General features: G+C 37.8%; 2 protein-coding genes across 5 annotated transcripts in view; one reads left to right on the top strand and one right to left on the bottom strand.

Moving 5' to 3' along the window:
• Positions 1 to 5,753: 5,753 nt before the first annotated feature.
• LOC125227404 (clavesin-1) overlaps positions 5,754 to 21,675 on the top strand; it is a 43,867-nt gene continuing 27,945 nt past the window's right edge. Inside the window, exons 1-2 of one of the 2 annotated variants that reach the window (XM_048131717.1) lie at positions 5,754 to 5,908; positions 9,719 to 9,955. In XM_048131717.1, coding sequence (XP_047987674.1) covers positions 9,728 to 9,955 — 228 coding nt within the window. In that variant the 5' untranslated portion in view covers positions 5,754 to 5,908; positions 9,719 to 9,727. The other variant, XM_048131718.1, reaches the window with a different exon arrangement.
• On the bottom strand, positions 13,620 to 20,000 carry LOC125227401. Of its 3 annotated transcripts, none has more exons than XM_048131711.1 (2): positions 19,273 to 20,000; positions 13,620 to 13,899 (listed from the first exon to the last, which is right to left on the bottom strand). In XM_048131711.1, the coding sequence occupies exons 1-2, from the start codon at positions 19,341 to 19,343 to the stop codon at positions 13,788 to 13,790; spliced, it is 183 nt and encodes a 60-aa protein (XP_047987668.1). In that variant the 5' UTR covers positions 19,344 to 20,000; the 3' UTR covers positions 13,620 to 13,787. The 3 variants fall into 3 exon arrangements, with proteins under 3 accessions (XP_047987668.1, XP_047987667.1, XP_047987666.1); XM_048131710.1 differs by lacking the exon at positions 13,620 to 13,899 and adding an exon at positions 16,498 to 18,734; XM_048131709.1 differs by lacking the exon at positions 13,620 to 13,899 and adding an exon at positions 16,498 to 18,684.

Here is a 21,675-nt window from a genome sequence, read left to right as displayed (position 1 = left end):
TGAACGGAATCCAAGCTAAATCAATTCAGCAATTTGTGATGTGAGTAAACTATTTTTTTTGTAGCCTTGTAAAGAAGAGAAGCAGGGTAATCGCATGTGGAACGTAGACTTAGTTCAATGTTTAGTTAGTTGCATATTATGTATATGTAGTTCAATAATTAAATAAGAGGTTCGTACTTTATCAACATTAGTTATCGTGTGTAGATTTTGAGCATTTCTCTCGTGGGTAGGTAATCTTACCTTACCCCTAGTTAGGGTTGCAAAAAAACGGTTTTTTTTCTGGCTTGAAAAAAAAAACATGAAAAAAAACCGTGAAAAAAAAACAGTTTTTTTCTGGAGTATGTTTTTTTTCTAAAGTACGAAATCTCAATATTTGCAAAGTAGTTAATATTTTTATACGGTTTTTTAGACTTAATGTTAACTATTAAACGAATTTAATCAAATAACTTTAATTTCTGGTCTTATAAAAGTAACATTTACGAAATCTGTAGTTGGTAGTTATCACTATTTACTGTTGGCAACACCACCGCCTCTCCACGCTACACGCAGCATCGGGGATTCCCCAATAAACGTTTGTAAACTGAATGTTAATGGAATTAAAATGTACGTTATTGTTATTGAAACACGTTACAACTCACGAAAAACCGTTATTGTCGTATTATTTGTTCATCTGAAAAAAAAACATATTTAGAAAAAAAACCAGGGTGCTCGGTTTTTTTTCATGTTTTTTTTCATAATCCTGAAAAAAAAACATTTGTTTTTTTTTCTATTTACAACCCTACCCCTAGTATGTCATAATCTTGATATCATTGCAGGCAAATTCAGTAAATTGCACACATAGGTACCTACATAATATTTTCATCACTAGCCGACTAGGAAATGCCGATACTATTCGGTACTATGCGTCACCCTCTAAGAACATAAAGTACACACTTAATTACTTTCAATACTAACGAATACTGTGTATTTGATCCCTTTGTCCGCGCAGTATGTAAACACGTCTTCATTGTGGTTGTCACATTAATTAGGATTAGCAAATATAGATTTATAGCGGGACACTCGATACGCTGACCGCCACCTATCTTGTATAGGTATAAACATAATGAGTCACTACTCGTTAAACTTTGGTCTTTGATTCCTTGCTTTGTCTAGTTTCCGAAGAGTCCGAAGCTTTATAAACACAAATGGGTATGTAGATAGAAATACTATATTAAGTTTAGGTATACGAAAGTCGCTCTTTGTTCTAAAAAAATGTGCAGTAATTGATAGGTACATTTCTGCACTACATTTTACTTTACTTTTTATTTTACGATGAATAATGAATTCTGACTCAAATTATAGCTTATTTTTGACGACCGGTCTGGCTCAGTCGGTAGTGACCCTGCCTGCTGAGCCGCGGTCCTGGGTTCGAATCCCGGTAAGGGCATTTATTTGTGTGATGAGCACAGATATTTGTTCCTGAGTCATGGAAGTTTTCTAATACTTAAAATAGAACGTTTAATTAATAAGGTTTTAATACCACATTATAAATAAATAAATATTATGGGACCTTCTTACAGTACACATTGACTGAGGCCCACGGTAAGCTCAAGAAGGCTTGTATTGTGGGTACTCAGACAACGATATATACATACATACATACATACATACAATCACGCCTGTATCCCATGAAGGGGTAGGCAGAGCACCTGAAACTACTCGTTTCAGTGCCACTCTTGGCAAATAAGGGGTTGACAGAAGACGAAACTGTGACATTGAAGTGACAGGTTGCCAGCCTCTCGCCTACGCCACAATTTAACCCATATCCCACAGTCGACTTCTACGACACCCACGGGAAGAAAGGGGGTGGTGAAATTCTTAACCCGTCACCACACGGGAAAAAATAAAAATTTATATATATCATCATCATATTTTATTACCTATCTGTTAAGTATCTATTAATGTGTTAATTTTGTTATTACCCTAATAATGAATATCATAATGAAAACCATAATTATTTATAAATTTTGTACTACTAAATATTGATGTTCAGTAGCATAATTTAATTTTTACAATTGTATATACTTATCTCAATAAGTGAAATGTAATATTTCTTTTGAGACAAAATAAATATCTTTTCCCCTCACTAGCTCGGAAACACGTGTTTTGTCCTTTAATACCAGCGGGTAAAAACGCATTTTATCCACTAGTGGGTAAAGTAATTTGACCTTGAATATAGTAAAATTAACTGCTTTAAAATTGATAAAAGTAGGTGAATCTAGTAATAAAGATAATTTATCACCTCTGGAACTACTGGAAGCAGTGATAAACGCATTTTTTGCGTTGTAGTTTCCTCGCTATAGTGAGGGGAAAAGTTTTGTGTTACACTCGGGTGCAAATGTATTTAACTTCTCGTGTGTTAAAAAACTCGCAAGTTCAGGATTCTATTCTCGAACCACTCGCTTTGCTCGTGGTTCAACTATAGAATCCTTTCACTTGCTCGTTTTTCAATTCCACACTCGGCGTTAAAATACAACTTTGCCCCCTTGTATAACAAATAACTATTAAACCGAAAAATAAAAATAAAAAGTACCCATTTTACTGCCCGTGCCCTATTCATATTCAGTGTCCACATGGTCCATGTTCTGTAAAATGTAAATGGTATGCAATTAAACAACTATTCAATTCTTTATCTATTTATAATAATCATTTCACTGCACTTGTTATTGTTTAATGCATGTTAGTTTTTACAAGCTTTTATTTAACTTGCCTTTGTTAGTATGTTAGTGTGCGTCAAAACGTAGAAGCTAAATTTGACCCACTTCCCGGTTTCTGATTGATCTGAAATTTTGCACACATATGTAAATCACGTGACAATGCAATATTATGGTATCATGGAGCTGATCTGATGATGGAGCAGAAAGGTGGTCATAGGAACTCTGTTATGAAACGTCGTATCCCCATCGAGTAAAGGGTTTTTAGAAACGCCTCGGAAAGCAGCAGCTGACTGTTGAAAGGTACAGTCGGCGATATAAGCTTGTTCCAAAAATGTTTTTTTTTGCAAAAAACTTATTAAGAAATATACTTAATGCCAATTAGCAAGTAAGGTTTAACCGTTAATTATATGCAATAAAATACTTAAATTGAAATTGAAATCAAGTATCCCCTACTATTAGATTGTTTTATACTGCCTGGGAGGTAATGTCTAATACCTCCCAAGTGCATGCTAATACAAATTTATTTATCAGTGTGACTGAAACGAATACTGTTAAGATAATGAGATTGAAACCACTGAACCAAATGTTTCAAAATCTGCTAAGAAAAGTTTCCCTACAATGCAACACGTATTTACTCGTAGTCTATCGATGATAGTAGGTAATTGACCTGAGCGATAGAGGTTTAACCCGATTTGCTATTTGTATTTTCTATATGGATTCAGTTTTTTTTAATATGAAAATTGGCATAATTAACCCGACATTCGAACCCAGGACCGCGGCTCAGCAGGCAGGGTCGTTTCGTGAAGTACCCATTTTACTGCCAGTGCCCTATTCATATTCAGTGTCCATGGTCCATGTTCTGTAAAATGTAAATGGTATGCAATTAAACAACTATTCAATTCTTTACCTATTTATAATAATCATTTCACTGCACTTGTTATTGTTTAATGCATGTTAGTTTTTACAAGCTTTTATTTAACTTGCCTTTGTTAGTATGTTAGTTTGGGTCAAAACCACAGAATATATAATAGTACAAGTACAGAAGGCCCACTGCTTTGATGTTCACGACATGCCGCCTTTTTAAATACCTACAAAATTCTAACAAAGAAACGAGCCGCACGTGCGCGGCGCCCGGCGATAGGGTTGCCTACGGATTAAAACGATTTAATACTTAGATAAAATATTATACTATTATATTCAAGTCTTGGGTATTTTCTTGGTATATATATATGTAATATATGGTATTTATATATTTTTGTTTAAGTTCCAACATCACAAGCCTTATTAAGCCTTATTGAATCTTTTCAGGGGACTTAATCAATAGTAGATCTGTGTAAACATCTCCTATGGTATTTATTTTATTAATGATATCTATATTAGCCATTCCACACGCGGACATAGCATATGAACCTTAAAAAAAACTCGCGACGTAAAGTAACATTAGAAAGTGCGAACGTGCGTTCCGTGAGAACACGCGCCACCCCTGATTAGGCCGCGAACTCGCGGCCGCCGGCATGTACTTGTAGCGCGGCGATAGAATCGCGGAGTGAGCCGCCCCTGTCAAAACGTAGAAGCTAAATTTGACCCACTTCCCGGTTTCTGATTGATCTGAAATTTTGCCCGACATATTTAAAAGCGTATATGGCGCCTAAGACCATGTGAGTAACTGTTTTTCACTTTTATCTATCTACAGCTCACAGAGCCAACTAGCATTAATAATACGATTTTGAAGAATACGTGTTAAGTACCTACTTTTTTATTGTTTTTAAAATAAGCTGAACTTTGTTTCCCAGCTTGCAACTATCCATTTAGAAGTTTAGTTAGCATCGTTACTAAACACCAAGCAAAGATGCAACCATCAAGAGACTGTCACTTCAGTGTTTCTTCACTTTACTTGTATGAAGCAACTGTAAGGTGTGTGACACCGATTGTTATGACCGATAAAATGTTTTGTCTTTAATTGAGTGTAAAATAGGTTAAAAATAAAGTAATTCTCGTAGATAATCATAGCATTAAAAATATTTTAATGTTTTTATTGTTAAATGTTCCTTGTAACTTAAACATTTGGGAGTGTGTTTAGTAAAACGTCCCACTTTGTCGGTTACCATTAAGGCGAGATTTACCTACTTGTATCTTTATACGAATAAATTGACAAAGCGGCTTTATAGCCATCGACAAAGTGGGACATTTTCCCGTGCACACTCACATTTTATTTAGCAATTGGTTATAATAATCCGCCTACATAATATAATCACATTCATAAGTGTGTGGAGTGTGGACATACTAATTCAAATGGAACAAATCTGAGGTCAAGTTAGACAAGTGTACCTATTCAAATAAAAGGTAAAGGAAATTGACAGGGCCCTTAACTGCCACCGATAGTACTATTTATTATACTGTGCTGCCGCTACCTGTGTCTCAACTCAAACAAAAAATCATGTTAAGGAGTTTTCGCCGGGGTAACAAATGGCTAGTGATCGGTACCTAACGAATTAACGATGATTTAATTTCATGTCAGCCTTGTTGAGTTAAAGGTCTAATAATAAATTGTTTAGGGTTTTAGGGTGAATAATCTTTACAGATGTAGTGCGAAAAGGGTTTCCTTCGTATTTTTCCGGAAACGGTCGTATTTGTCAGTACATCTTGTACTGAGACTGACTGAAATAGCAATAGTAGTGTTACTTTTTCGCAACCTGCTATCAAATTAAACCGTTGTTACCAATCTCTACATTTATAGAAAGGTTGTCATTGTGATTGTAGCTTTGTAGGTATAGACGCTCTGTGCAGTTATTTTTAAAATAACTTATTATAGTTTTCATAGGTGTAGGTAAATAGTTATCAAGCGGATGTTGGACGCGACCGGGGTGCATCGACTTGCGGTGACTACTCCTAAGCAAAGTCCAACGGCACGTAGGTTCCTTCTGCATTCGTACAAAACAAAGACATCCAAGAAACCACAATGACATAACGTGTCGTCCCTTTGTTTATGGCCCTCATAATCATTAGCTGTTTAAATTTCGCTTAATATGTTATTGTTTACCAGTTTACCACCCTGTGTTTATGCGATCACAAAGCGCCTTATCGCTCGTATATAAGGGGAGCGGAGGCGCGCGCGCGCACACTCGCTCGCGCCTGTCCCGCGCCGCACGATCGATTTCCCGCCCTTTGTCATTTCCACCGGCGCGCGAGTTCCTCTACGCGATCGAAGCGAGGTTAGTGTGCGATTTTCACAAGTTTGCTCGCTTGTGTGGCAAACTGGAGCGCGACTGCAGTCCGCATCTTTCAGTGCCGTGCCCGATTGTTTGGCCTGTTGTGAAATTAGGTTCCGTTGTTTTGTTTTCGAAATTGCGATTGTGATTGTTGGTCTTTTTGTAGTGATTTTTACTTGAAAGAGGTAAAATTTAAGTTATTACGATTTTCACACTAATCTTTTCACTTTTACTTACATATTTATTAATGCAACGTTTTAGCACATTTTTTAAAATATTTAGTATTGTTTTTTTTTTGTTTGTACTTATGTATAAATAGTCAATCAGTGTAGTTTGTACACATTTTTTTTATTAATTTATATTTATTGTCTTCAATTATTTGAAATTTTAAACTTTATAGTAAATATTTAAGACATTACAACGTCCTAAGACTGTAGTACCCACTAATTACATTCAAATTAATCGGAATAGAGTTCGTTCAATTTTCAAACGAAGTAAAATTTCAGTATGTATCAAATGTGTATAAAAATTTCAGTACCAAATATTACTTTTCTCATTTATGTGTTTGGGCCTTAGCAGATAAAGACAATAATTATTATTATCAATTATCCAGAAAATGAATTCAAGTAAGTACAGACTAATCCAAAAATACAAAGTAACAAATCCAAAGGGGAATATTTTGTACCTACATTTTTTTTGTCAAAAACTAATATGGTTATAATTATATTTTAATTAATTACAGTACAATTTGTGAATGGCTACAAAGATAGTGATATAAACCTTTGTCAGCAATTTTTGGGCCACCCTGTATCAGTGCCATTCAAAGATATGCACCTAACATTTAGAGAAAGGTTTCTTAATGATCAATAGACAAAATAAATCAAATTCGCTTGCGTAAGGAATACGTTGTCTAGTACCTGACTTTGGTATTGCGAGAGAAAAGTTATCGAAGCAAAAAATAGTGCAAACGTGCAAAATAATTGGGAACAAGTGTAGTAACAGAAGCGCGTGCAGAGTTGACTGAATTCGGTTCAGTCAACTCTGCTCGCGATCATAGAAAAACAAGGCAAAATGAGTGATTTGCAAAAAAAAATAGAGAAAAGTTTTAGTAAAAAGGTCATTAATTTAATTGTATTGCGACAAATAAGCCAGTTCTATTTAGGTAAGTGTGTTAGCGCGTGTCATAGATACACTCATAAACACAATACCTACAATAGGTAACAAGCTAATAAGTAATTTATAATTTTTACATATTTTGTTTTCGTGACATATATACCTACTTGGATTAATATACAGATTCTTATAACTACGCTTATTTATGTTTTTTTTGGATTTGACTTAAATTATTTGTATAAAATAAAATATATCCATTGATAATAGTCATGCATACACACCGTGATACGACTTATCTACGGTCCATTATTCGCAGTAGGTAATTTCACTTGTGAAAACAGTACATAACTATTTACATAATATGCGCGTTGCTGACCAAGTTAAGTGACTAAAATAATGAATACGCTACGTAAAATGTCTCCATTCTCTTAATTTATTCCCTGCGGGTACTCCATACAGTCTGCACACATTGTAAATGTTCGTATTGCACAATTTATCCATTCTTCTAAGAAATTTATTTTTCCCCTCACTAGCTCGGATACACGTGTTTTATCCTTTAATACTAGCGGGTTAAAACGCATTTTATCCACTAGTGGGTAAAGTAATTTGACCTTCAATAAAGTCAAATTAGCTGTTTTAAAATTGATAAAAGTAGGTGAATCTAGTAATAAAGATGATTTACCACCTGTGGAACTACTGGAAGCAGTGGTAAACGCATTTTTTGCGTTGTAGTTTCCTCGCTATAGTGAGGGGAAAAGTTTTGTGTTACACTCGGGTGCAAATGTATTTTACTTCTCGTGTGCTAAAAAACTCGCAAGGTCAGGATTCTATTCTCGAACCACTCGCTTCGCTCGTGGTTCAACTATAGAATCCTTTCACTTGCTCGTTTTTCAATTCCACACTCGGCGTTAAAATACAACTTTGCCCCCTTGTATAACAAATAACTATAGAATTCTGTTATAATCAAGTTCTTTGATAAACACAATCTTATCAAGGCAGCTGCATCGGGAATCCGATTTATTTGTTTTTTTTTTTGTACCGAATTCTCAATCATCTTTTGATATTGAATCCTCAAATTTAAAGAAAATTACTCAAAATATTTGAGCAATAACTTTTTTGGAAGATCGTAACAACATTCTATATGGTATTCATTTGCTAATACCTAAGTTATATCGACTTGCAACACGCCGTCATCACATTAATCTTACAAACAATCCGCTACTAATAAATCAAGTCGGTTAATTTCCGAAGACAGGAGAATACTAAGCGATCTAAATCGGCTCAACCACGTGCCCGCGTGCCCAGCATTCTAATGGAGCCCTCACCTCGGCGCCCAGTGTCAAGTCGGGTCCAGCCAGATTGAGCTATATAGGAAGTCAATTCTCAGACAATTCTTAACATGAGATCCCATGCCACGCATAATCAATATTAACTACATTATACGTTTCACAAATAAGATCGATTAAGAGGATACGGTAGCGAAAATGCTAAAATGGAAAGGAGCCCCCCTTTCAACTTGGGAATTTTAGTTAAATATACAAGTGTTATTAACTAGATTTATCGAAAAAAAATTGTCCATTAAGAACAACTCGGTCAAAATTTATTTCGAAAAAATCTTTTAAATCGAGGTTCCGCTCTCGACTCTTTCCTCCTTCAAAACTTAATCAATCTCAACGAAATTTGAGAATCTGAATAACAATGAAATAATCTATGTCGGACCGTTTAGTTTTTTTGGTTAATTGTTACCATCTTGAGTATTACACCTTTTTTTGCGCCACAATGAAAAAGGACGTTTTTGGAAATTTTTGATTGGCATTAAAAAGCAGAATATCAAAAAAATCAAAACGGTCCGACACAGATAAAAATAATAACAATTTGTGTTGAAAAAATCATTGCTCTTTCTTCAAAAACCAGGGAGGAAATAGTCGACAGCGTTTGTATGGAGAATTGACCCCTACCGTATCGTCTTAATTTCAGTTCTTATTAGAACCTTTCAGTTTCACTCACCTCGGACTAGCTAATGTCAAGTCGGATCCGACGGTCAATATCTCGAGGAAGTCTATCTCACGGATAATCGATGTACCTACTGTATTTGAACTTAGCTTACTTTGTAGGTATGCTGTAATTAAAAATAACAAAAGTTGTGTAGGTAGTTAATTGAAAGCTGAATTAAATTCTAACTTGATACTAGGTAACACAATCTAACCATTGTCGGAATGTTTAATATTATTTCAAGAAAGAGATTGGAGACATATATGTCATATGTTTTACTGAATTTGTAAGGCTTTGTGATGTCTTCTTTTAGTTTACATTAACATTGGGTTTTGATGTTCCAGTCGCGTTGCAGCTATTCCGCTAACTTTTTTCATCCTAACTTTTCACTGAAGAATATAATATTTGAGTTTTGAATGATTCACGGTTATTTTCATTAGACTTATATTGAACGGGATATAGACCGTGATCAAAAAGGTAATCACGGTCTATATCCCGGTCAATATAAGTCTAATATAATATTCATTTGAGAAATTACATACAATCAATTTCCGAACCTATTTTATGCTAAGTTTACAGTGTAGGTAGGTAAGAGTACTTTATATCACTTTTTCATTGTAGCTAAAAGTCTTTACTTACATATTCGTGCCTATTCGACGTCCACACGCTTTCCATGCAACATGAATACAATCAAATTTTCCTCAACAGTACCCCGCCATGAGTTCCACGGAGTTCCGCCTGGAGCGCAGCCAGGAGCTGTCGCCGGAGACGCGAGCGCTGGCCGAGCAGGAGCTGCGCGAGACCCCCGAGCGAGTTCGTGAGGCGCTGGAGCGCCTGCGAGAACTGCTCAAAGAAAACAAGGACTTGAACTTCGCTGATGACGATGAGACGCTTACAATCTTCCTCCGCCCCTGCAAGTGGTATCCTGAGAGCGCGCTCGCACTGGTGAGTTCCTAGTATTATTTAGTGATTTGAGTTTATGTTGGGAGGCCTTTGAGCGCTTGCGCGAACTGCTCAAAGAAAACAATGACGATGAGACGCTCATATTAATCTTTCTAAGTCCCTGTAAAAGTGGTACCTGCTCTCGTTCTTACTGAAGTTATGTTACGTCCTGAAATATAACAGTAATGGTTTAAGCGGGACAACCACGATTGTATCCATACTTTGATATTTCGTGGAGTTTGGAGTTAGTCGTGAGATTGGTTAGTTATCACTAGAAGTTATCTTATTTCCCGTCGACTAAGCGTATCTAATAGCGCCTATTTTTTCAAATTGGCTATTATAACTTTTAACAAGTGAGTACGTACTTACCTCGTTACGTTAAAAAAAAACTTGCGAAAACTGTCTTTATTACTGTCGCTATTACAAAAACCAGTATTTTAAAAACTAAATTGACCTCAGATTATCAGATATTTCGCCAGAAGTTCAACTGACTGTTATATAATTCATTGTTTAACCACGTTTGACACTGCATCTGTATGAGCCGCGTGAACCGCATACCGATGTGGCCGGTTGTTTGTGAAACGGGCGCCGCAGAATCCTTGGGGCACCATAATTCATCATTTCGTCATATTGCCACGATGGAAAATGATAGTTAAGTAGATAATTAGTTTAATTTCAAAATTAGCTGTTAATTTTCGGATGTCGGTATGCAATTTATTTTAACCTACAGTAACATTGAATTGATATAAACGCTAAGGTGCGTGCGTGTGTATTTTGAATTCGACTATTAGATTAAATATCTCAATTACCCTCTACAGTTTCCATAGTCGCTTGCAATTGATTCATCTTTTTTATACCAATTCGAGTTCATTTACAACGTGGTATATTTTATGCTCAAAGAATCATGCAATATGATTTAATCATCAAAGTGTTATTTATTAAAATTTTAATATTTTTTATACAACAAGTGCTTATTAACCGAAAAACGTTACGCATGCCACACGACTACCGGCAGCGTACCAAATTTGCGTAACCTTATACCCATCGCAATGACGTACTGGGTGGCTAGCCGAATGGCACAATCGCTCACGAAACGCTCACGAAACGAAGCGCTAGTAGATATCTATCTCTATCGCGCTTGCGTATTGGCGCGACAGAGCCAGCGGCGTATCGCTTTCGTTTGGCGTCGGAGAAATGCCATTCGGCTACGGGGCCTGTTGAGTAATTCTTTAGTGCTATTAGATGTTAACGGTTGACTTCGTGGGACTGGCCTAGACCTCGCCGTTTAATATCTGCGAAATCTTTATTATGCCTTGCGTATCTCATAAATTACTGTCTAGATATGATGTGCATTTTTGAAACTATTCAACCATGTAGCATTTTAATAAGGGGCTGGATCAACCTTGTGGACAACCACCAATTGTGGGACTTCGTAGATGAAAACTTCACATTTCTAAAGGTACCACGAGTCTCCAAAATCAAGACACATAATTCGCGCTTTACAATTTTTCGTTCCATAATATCTACCTAAGATGTATTTATAGGTCCTTACTTTATTACTTACATAATATGTTTTGATTTTAAGTAGTAGATAATAGTACAAAGTAACGGCAATACAACACAGGTTTAATCTTTACAATGTCTAAGCAGATATGAATATTGATGAAATTCCTGCTCCGCTACTCGTAATCCGCACGGCAAGAAGATATGTCCTTGCCCTACGATGCACGATGACAGGTTTTTCGATGCAGAGAATCTGCTTTTATACAATATAATTAATCCTGTAGTTATTTAAGAGTTTTATAATTTATTGGTAGCCTTTGTAGATATCACACATATACATATATACCTTTTTTGATATGAAACTGTTAAATTATTTAGGTATATATATTTAAACAAATAACTAAAACCATTGTATCTAATTACATTAAATTATAAAATACTAACCGTAATAAGGAATATGTATTTACAATAAAGATAAAAAAATAATCTGTTTCCTAACTTAAAGTTAAAAGTAAAATATGCTCCCCAAGTGGTCACTGTGTGTTATGGTGCCCAGAAGGTTGGCAGCGTTACCCCTTTGGATAGCCAGACTTAACCCCTGGCTGAAGTAGCTGCTAGCTCTCTGGTCACCAGAGGCATCCATCAGGCGCTGGGATATCTCTTTGAAAAGAGACTTCGCACTGGGCCCCCACGGTCCTAAAGTTTCCCATATATACCTTAATTATATACTTAGTGTTTTACATCCCTATTGTATGCCGAAAATTGTAAACATAAAAAAAAACATACAATAATTACGTATAAAATATTTTGCAGTACGATGATTACCATTTTTGTTTTACATACTCGTGTTACATAGCATTTGTATATTAACATAAGAGTCGCATACATAAACATAACATAGACAAGAAAGATATCGTGTTTACAACACAATATCTCAACACATACCACAAACAACCACAAATAAAATTAATCTGTTATACGCCTTGTCGTAACATCTATATTCTTGGACAGTAATTGTTTGAAGTACATCCATATACTAAGTTGTAGGTTGACATGAAAAATCTGACAACACCGTATGTCATTCCTTTGATATTAGAGTCTACAAAGTACAAACAAAAGAAAAGATAAATTATTACAACCTAACCACAAAATTAAAATTTTGAAAAACCCTCGACGCGACATAGTGGACCGATGTCATGAAACATGGTTAAGAACAATCCCGACTAAATTCAGCTTTCAAACAAAAAAAAACTAAATCTAAATCGGTTCATCCGTTCGGGAGCTACAATGCCACAGACGGACACACACACGAACAGACAGACGAACAGACACGTCAAACTTGTAACACCCCTTCGTTTTTGCGTCTGGGAAAAAATATGAATGGAAAAAATATTAGTAGGTTATACTTTATCTGCCACAGATTACTTAACAGTTATCAGCTGTAAATAGTGTAACCTCTGTTTGTCCCGCACACATTTACATAAGAAGATACTAATGATGTATCTAGACTTTTACATGACGATATCCGGAAGAGTGTGCGATAGCCCGATGTCAAAGTGCATCGCTTATCAACGTTGCTTGCTCCATATAAACTGACAGCATTTCAATAACAGGCTGTTATCCCGCCTAGCAACGGTGTGGAAACTACCTAGTTATAAACTAGATACACGAGTGATAAGCCTTCACGAGACTCTCTCAACTCCTGTAATTAGTACGCTTTCACCGAGAAAATCGCTGGCAGGAAATGTTGTCTACTTAATATCTAGGTACGACTTAGAAAATTGTTAGGTTTACTGCGAAATATTTTTATGGGTGATATGGCAATTAAATGTCTTTGAGGAAGTACCTACAATAATTTTCACATTATTATAGGGTTGTTTCATGTAATAGTAGTGTGTAGTTTAAATCCGATAGTAATGACACAAATTAATTGCATGTCGTTTGCAGGTAGGCATAGGCTACGGGGCTCTAGTTTGTTTTATGTAAGACTAGCTTTTGCTCGCGGCTTCGCTCGCGTTCAATTCGAAAATTTCGGAATGCTCTATACAAACTTCCACCACTCATTTTAAGGAAGTGGGGGGTTAGAAAGAGACAAAAAGCAGCCTATGTCACTGTTCATCCCTTTAACTGTCTCCACTTAAAAAAATCACGTTGTTTAATGATGAACTAATTGAGCGGACTGTAATTTAATAAAATATCTTTAAGACGAAATTGACAAAGATAACTCGAAATTTTAGAGATTTAAACAAACACTTATTGGGAAAAAAACAGTGCATATGTCACATACCTTTTAGCATGAGGTTCCAGTGGGTTGGTTTCAGCTCGCTTACCATCAGCCTTGGTATGCAAGGCGCACGTGCGGGCCCGGCTTACCGTCTCCTCGAGCCCAGAACTGTTCTTGGAGCAGAGCTTTCTTCCTGTCCACTTTGATAATGTGACTAGCACTGAGTTTAAACTTAATTTAACGATAATTGTTGGGAAAATGTGACTTTAACTATTTAATTAGCAATAAATGGCAATTTTAATGCAGCGACGCGTTCGCAAGTTAGATCGAGAGCAAAAAGAATGTGAGGTAATGGCTACCGGAAAATGATTAGTGCCGGGCTAAACACACCGGAAGCTAAAGACAAAATAGTGTTGTTTCTTTAAAAAACCGATATTCATACGAAAGTTGAACATACCGCTCACCTAAATATGCAATATTTACTCTACAAATAGTGCTAGAGTTCGACAAACTACTTAAAAACTATAATGTTAAACTAAGTGATAATACTAGAACGACGAAAGTTAATTTGAAAGTGGTAAAGGACACAGCTTCACAACTGGTCTTCTGTACTGACCAGTAGCAGTTTGAATTGTGACCACTCTACAGACACCGTCAACTCCGGGATGTAGAGCAACGATGCGCCCAAGAGGCCATTTTAAAGGGCTTGTCTGTTCGTTAATCAACAAGACCAAGGAACCCACGACAATGTTTGTATTTACTTTATTCCATTTAGTCCTCTGTTGTAGAGTATGGACGTACTCAGCGTGCCATCTACGCCAGAAGTCTTGATGCATTTTCTGTATCATTTTCCAACGATTACAGACACTTACTTTTTTATCTACAAGATTTTCCTCTGGGACAATCGACAACGGTTCCAGAGTTAAAAAATGGCCTGGAGTTAAGGCTGAGAGATCACTAGGATCCGAGCTAAGAGGTGTCAATGGACGAGAGTTGAGCATAGACTCAATCTGAGTCAGAATTGTATAAAATTCCTCGAAGGTTAACCTTTGATTACCTACAACCCGTGCGAGGTGAGTCTTAACCGAGCGTATCCCGGCTTCAGCTAATCCGTTAAAATGAGGCGTACCCGGAGGGTTAAACGAGAATTTAATTTCTTGGGCATCAGCAGCACCTTTCATGAGTGAACCAAGATAGTTACTAGCGCCCACAAAATTCCTACCCTGGTCAGAGACAATGTTACTGCATCGACCACGACGAGCGACAAACCGTTTAAGAACACAGAGGAAAGCTTCTGTCGACAACTCTGAAGCAAGCTCTATGTGAATGGCTTTGGTACTAGTACATACAAAAACACAGATGTAACCTTTGTACGTTTTCGCACCACGGCCACGACCGAAAGCGATATCAAATGGTCCTCCATAATCAATGGCGACACTCGAAAAAGGTTTAATTTGCGAGACGCGAAAGGTAGGCAAATTTCCCATAAGCGGCGGAGATGCCGCAGAGGGATTGGCACGAAAGCATTTCACGCAGCCTCCAATCACTGCCTGAATTGCTCGTTTTGGCGACAAAATCCAAAACGTTTGCGCAAGTAAATTTTGTAAAGTTTGGGCACCTGGATGTAAAAATCTTTTATGATATTCGTCAATTATTAAAAGAGTGAGTCGGTGGGAGCGAGGCAATAAAATGGGATGTTTGACAGAAAATTTAATAGGAGAATTTGCCAAGCGACCGCCCACCCTGACAATACCCTGACTGTCAATGAATAATGAAAGCTTGCGCAAACCCTTTGGCAATGCGTTCAAACGATCCTCCCTTAATTGATTGATCTCTACACTGAACGAAGTGAGCTGCACATGTTTTACTAAAAACATGAGAGCTGCAGTGGTTTCAGCTGACTGTAGAGATCCGACAACTTTTCCATCCTTAGCTGACCGTAAAAAACGGAAACAGTAGGCTAACACACGCTTTAATGTGAAAAGCGAGGAGAACCTGCTAAGGACTTCATCAATTAAGTTAGGATCGGCCGTCACGAGTAAGCTACAAATACGTTGTTCCTCTACAATACAGTCATTGCTTGGATCGTGCAAAGGTGAGCAAGGCCAATCCTTCTCTTCCTTTACCAACCACGACGGACCCTTCCACCAAATATCACACTCTACCAAATCTTCAGGCAGTAACCCCCTGGATCCTGCATCAGCAGGATTGTGGTGTGTACTGACGTGACGCCAGCGATCAGGAGCAACAAGATCCTGGATATGGCTCACACGATTTGCAACAAATGTTTTCCAACGTGAAGGGCACGACTTGATCCAAGCTAACGTTACGGTCGAGTCTGACCATGCAAATATTTCCTGAACAACATAGAGAGGTTTTAATGCCTCTTGTGTTGACTGCATAAGGTCTGCCAACAACACGGCAGCCTGCAGTTCCAATCGAGGAATTGATAATTTACGCAGAGGCGCAACCTTACTTTTGGCACAGCAAAGCTCTACAAAAGTAGAGCCTTGTGTGTCATCGACACGACAGAAGACGACAGCAGCGTAACCACGCTCCGACGCATCACAAAATCCATGCAATTGTAATGAAACAAACGAATGGATGATGCGACGGGGAATAACGACAGATTTCAACGACGGAAGTTGATCGGTAAATTTCATCCATTCTGATGTGATTGCTTCTGGAACATCATCGTCCCATTGCACCCCAGATGACCACAAGACCTGCATTAAATATTTAGCGTGAAACGTGACAGGACATAAGAATCCTAGCGGGTCATATATGCGCGCTATATTCGATAAAATAGTACGTTTAGTACATTTCTGATCACGTGGTGTTGCAACCTCAAATTGGAACGAATCTGTTTGTGGACGCCATAACAATCCCAATATTTTAAGGGACAAATCCGAAAGTTCATCAAAATGTTTAAAATCACTCGAATACAACTCAGAAGATGGAAGGTCAACGATAAAACCTTTATGGTTGGAGGTCCATTTTCTCAAATGGAACCCACCCGACGACAAAATTTCAGATAAATCTGATCTAATTTTTAAAGCTTGCTCAATAGAGTCAGCGCCTGTCACGACATCATCAACATAAATGTCTCTCCCAAGCACTTGTGACCCTTCAGGATAGGAGTCAGCAGTCTCCTCCGCTATCTGTGCTATTGTGCGCAAAGCTTGATACGGAGCCGATTTCACACCATAAGTTACCGTCCGCAAACGATAGTCTTTAACTGGGCCGTCAGTCGAAGGTCGCCACAATATCCGCTGATACTCAGCGTCCTCGTTTGGCACGAGGATTTGACGATACATGGCCTTTATGTCACCCGTAAAGACTTTTTTATGCAATCGAAACCTAGTAAGGACATCAAAAATATTAGTTTGTAACTTAGGTCCAGCTAGTAGTGTATCATTAAGCGAAATCCCATTGCTGTCACGACAACTTGCGTCAAAAACGGCTCTCAGAGGTGTACTGACAGATTCGGGGCGCAAAATACCATGATGTGGGATGTAATTAAAATTCCCGACACTAGAGACAGGCGGCGCAACCTGCTCCATATGACCACTGACCTCATACTCTTCCATAAAGGAGGCATAAGCTTTACGAAAATCCGCATGCTTTGTAAGCTTGCGTTCCAACGAAAAAAAATCTCCGCATTGCAATTTCACGAGTGTGCGAAAAGGTAGGCTTGTTCGAAGGATCGACGAAAGGTAGAGGTACCTCGAACCGGCCTTCACTCGTGCGACAATAATTTGCACGGAAGTTATCTTCACATAGTTGATCCTCTTTCGACAAGATAGGTTTACTCGGACCACAAATATTTTCTAGTTCCCAGAACCTTTTAAGAGAATCATCCAACGACAGCGACAAGTTTGATTGTGAAGCATTCGACACGAAAAAACAATCTTTCCGACAATTAGTGAAAGATTGTGTACGAGAGGCATAACAGTCACCCATCAGAACCCATCCGAAAACAGTCTCCAAAGCCTTTGACTGCCCCTTCCGGCCCTCCTTCTTACCACTTAAAATGGAAGATGCAAAGATCTCTGCATTTAAGAGTAAATCTATTGGGCCCGGCTTCGCAAAGTCCGGGTCAGCGAGAGGTAGACCTTGAATGTGATGCCATTCCGATGTATTGACTCTATAGTATGGTTGCTCCGGACAGATAACTGGAAGCACTGACGCTTGGAAGTCAAAATTAACCATTTCTGATCCAATAGGTTTAACAGAGCATGATAACATACCCTTAGGTGCAACTTCAGATAGTCCAATTCCAGTAATTGGCTCGCTAGTATCATCTACCTGTAAACCTAATCTTCGAGCACAGTCATGGGAAATAAAATTGACACCACTAGCACCGTCCAAAAGAGCACGAGCTATTTGATAATTACCTGAACTATCCCGAACAGCTACCCGAGCAGTAGCAAATAAAACTAATCCATTACTTTGGACCGACGTCAAAGTCACTTTGCTATTTAAACCGCTCACCGTTGGCTGAGGTGCTGGTTCAGCCTCTGGCGAAGCCGGTTCCCTTTTTCCAAAGTGTAATAAAGTGTTGTGGGAACAACCGCATATACTGCACCGACAATCCGATCGACATTGTTTAACTTTATGAGTTTTGGAGAAACAACAAACACACAAGCCCTTGTTTTTCACCACCTTGAACCGCTCCGAAGTGTCTAAAACTTTAAATTTTTTACAATTTTCTAAGTTATGCAGTTCAGTACAGAAAACACATATATTTTGTTGTGTGGCAACTAGTGTTACCTTGCCTTTACCTTTAATGGCACTTGTTACGGGCTTAACCTCCGTTACTTCCAGAGCGCGGACTTGTTTTTCAACAAACTCTTGTAGCAATTCAAACTTTGGAATTTCATTGGAATTGAACTCGAGGAGGAAGGCCTCCCGAGTCGCCTTGTCCAATTTTCCCCACAACAGATGAAATAACATAAAGTTTTTATCGGGTAAGTCGAATCTTTCTAACACTTGTAATGTTTCTCTAAAAACACGATGAACTTTTTCTAATTCAGTTGAAGACTTGGTCTTCACCTGTTCACAAAGTAAAATCTTTTCATAGTACCCAAAGGCAATTTGCCGTTTTCTATTGTAAAAATTGTTTAAAGCATTGTAAGCATCCATGTAACTGTTGTCCGAAATTGGGTAATTCTTAATCAAATCTAAAGCCTTACCTTGACACGATGTCATAAGATAATGCAGCTTTTCAATGTTCGAAATATTCCTTTTATGAATTAAGGAATCAAAGAGTTCCTTAAATGACAACCAATTGTGCAAGGAGCCATCAAATGGTTTCACAACAATTTTAGGTAACTTCGCTGAATTATTATCACTACTATCATGTTTGTCAACAGTTTCATGTTTGCTTGTAATGACAGGCTCAGCTTTCCTTAACCTTGTCAAGATTGACTTTACTTTTTGTTCAAAATCGACAGTAACCGAGAACTCCGTATTTACATCCTTTGTTTTCTTCATTATAGCCTTTTGGGCACGATGAAAGTCTTCAACTATTGGGTTTAAGTCGGCCGCGACATAACCCTCTAAATCTATACAATCAAAGATTAACTCTAACCGCATAACCGCGTAATTGCGTTCAACCCTATCCATGTCAACGTCTCTATTGCTCACATCAATGTCCGACATTTTTCACGTAATAATCACTGTTGATTTATCGAAAAACGAGAACGAAAATATAAATAAACAGTTTACGTTACTCAATAAAATTAACTTGTTGACTTTGACAATGACAGATGAGATGACAACCGAATTGTTGCCATACACCAAAGCATAGACTAAGACCGAACGAGATGAGCGGATTGAACGAACTGTCACACTGCTACCAACCTAAATTCTACTATAAAAGTCACACTTCCGGTCAGCCATTAACCGAATCGAGAATTAAAAGTTTTACCCACCAATTTATTAGAAAAATATTACGACACGACAAATTTGATATTTTACTAAAAATAGGTAACTTTTCAACGGATCCGGTTCGAAGGACCAAATGTTTAATGATGAACTAATTGAGCGGACTGTAATTTAATAAAATATCTTTAAGACGAAATTGACAAAGATAACTCGAAATTTTAGAGATTTAAACAAACACTTATTGGGAAAAAAACAGTGCATATGTCACATACCTTTTAGCATGAGGTTCCAGTGGGTTGGTTTCAGCTCGCTTACCATCAGCCTTGGTATGCAAGGCGCACGTGCGGGCCCGGCTTACCGTCTCCTCGAGCCCAGAACTGTTCTTGGAGCAGAGCTTTCTTCCTGTCCACTTTGATAATGTGACTAGCACTGAGTTTAAACTTAATTTAACGATAATTGTTGGGAAAATGTGACTTTAACTATTTAATTAGCAATAAATGGCAATTTTAATGCAGCGACGCGTTCGCAAGTTAGATCGAGAGCAAAAAGAATGTGAGGTAATGGCTACCGGAAAATGATTAGTGCCGGGCTAAACACACCGGAAGCTAAAGACAAAATAGTGTTGTTTCTTTAAAAAACCGATATTCATACGAAAGTTGAACACACGTCAAGTCGTCGCTCCGTTTTGCCGTAAAAAACGGACAAACAAACAGACACATACACTTTCCCATTTATAATATTAGTATGGATTCTTAGATCGGTAAAATTGCAATTCTACGATATGCTAAACTTTATTACGAGTACAGGTGTGTAAGTGAAATGTTGGCATATCGTAATACAAGTTACAAGTACTCGACCACGACCATCTGCCAAGATTTACTCTCACCGACAATAGACTCTTGTTGAAAATACATGTTAGTAATTGGTTTATCCTTAGTTTTTATATTAAAGGAAAAAATGGAAAAATTTACGCTTCCGGCGGGACTTGAACCCGCACCATTTTTGCAATCCGTGCAATGCTCTTACCAATTGAGCTACGGAAGCCACGCCGGACTTCGCAAATCTTTCCATGCCTTTCCTTTTTTTTTTACACGTCTTAGGGTGACGTCTAGCGCCATCTACCGACAGACTATTACATCTTGTAACGGCACTGGAGTCTCAAGTTATATTGAGAATTCACCAGTAACAATGTGCTAACCCATACTAAAGTAATTTTTATTAAGCAGAAACGTCTGCTAACGATTCTAAACATTTTTATATTAAAGGAAAAAAAAAGGAAAGGCATGGAAAGATTTGCGAAGTCCGGCGTGGCTTCCGTAGCTCAATTGGTAAGAGCATTGCACGGATTGCAAAAATGGTGCGGGTTCAAGTCCCGCCGGTTATCCTTAGTTTATTTGCTGGCGCAAACATCGCGCGGCAAGGACCGGCAGAATAAATATTGTCAGCAGCACCCAATGTCAACTACTTCTATTACTCGGCTTCGGTACTGTCAACAACACAGCTGTGAATACAGACAAAGTGCCAAAAACATGTATACACACTTTAATGTACAGGCAATAAAGTTCTGTATAGATATTTTGGACACTTTGTATTCATAGCTGTTGTTGTTACTGTACATAATACATATGTAAGTCACAGTGCACGTTCCGGGAGCATCGACTATCGACAAAGTTGCACTTTATTACGAGTTTATTGCTGTTTACATTGATACTTTAATTCAGTTTACCTAGCCTAGGTGTTTTATACATAAGATCGTAAACTATAAAGTAAAACTATGTAGGTGCGATAGGGACGGCCTGATGTTTTATCGTTTATCGCGCGACCATGCTATCGGCACTGATGTGCGACCTTTGTATAGGGTGCCGTGATCTCATTTAGGCTCGTATTTGAACTAACCAATCCTACCTTTTAGCGGAAAGGAGATATCATTACTATCTTAGCTACTAATTAGCCGTCCTAGCTCTGTAATAGTACAAGTACAGAAGGCCCACTGCTTTGATGTTCACGAAATGCCGCCTTTTTAAATGCCTACAAAATTCTAACAAAGAAACGAGCCGCACGTGCGCAGCGTCGGATGATAGGGTTGCCTATGGATTAAAACGAATTA

This window comes from Leguminivora glycinivorella, chromosome 6 (genome assembly GCF_023078275.1).
Source record: "Leguminivora glycinivorella isolate SPB_JAAS2020 chromosome 6, LegGlyc_1.1, whole genome shotgun sequence".
NCBI classification, from domain to species: Eukaryota; Metazoa; Arthropoda; class Insecta; order Lepidoptera; family Tortricidae; genus Leguminivora; species Leguminivora glycinivorella.
Note: the sequence above shows the minus strand (reverse complement) of the source record. Positions and strands in the feature narration are given on the sequence as shown.

Coding starts and splice junctions, on each gene's coding strand:
- LOC125227401 (XM_048131709.1), bottom strand. CDS start 19,343: ATGTCGGACATTGATGTGAGCAATAGAGACGTTGACATGGATAGGGTT. Junction 18,685..19,272: donor CGCAATTACGCGGTTATGCG/GTTAGAGTTAAT, acceptor TCGTGTTTTTAG/AGAAACATTACAAGTGTTAG.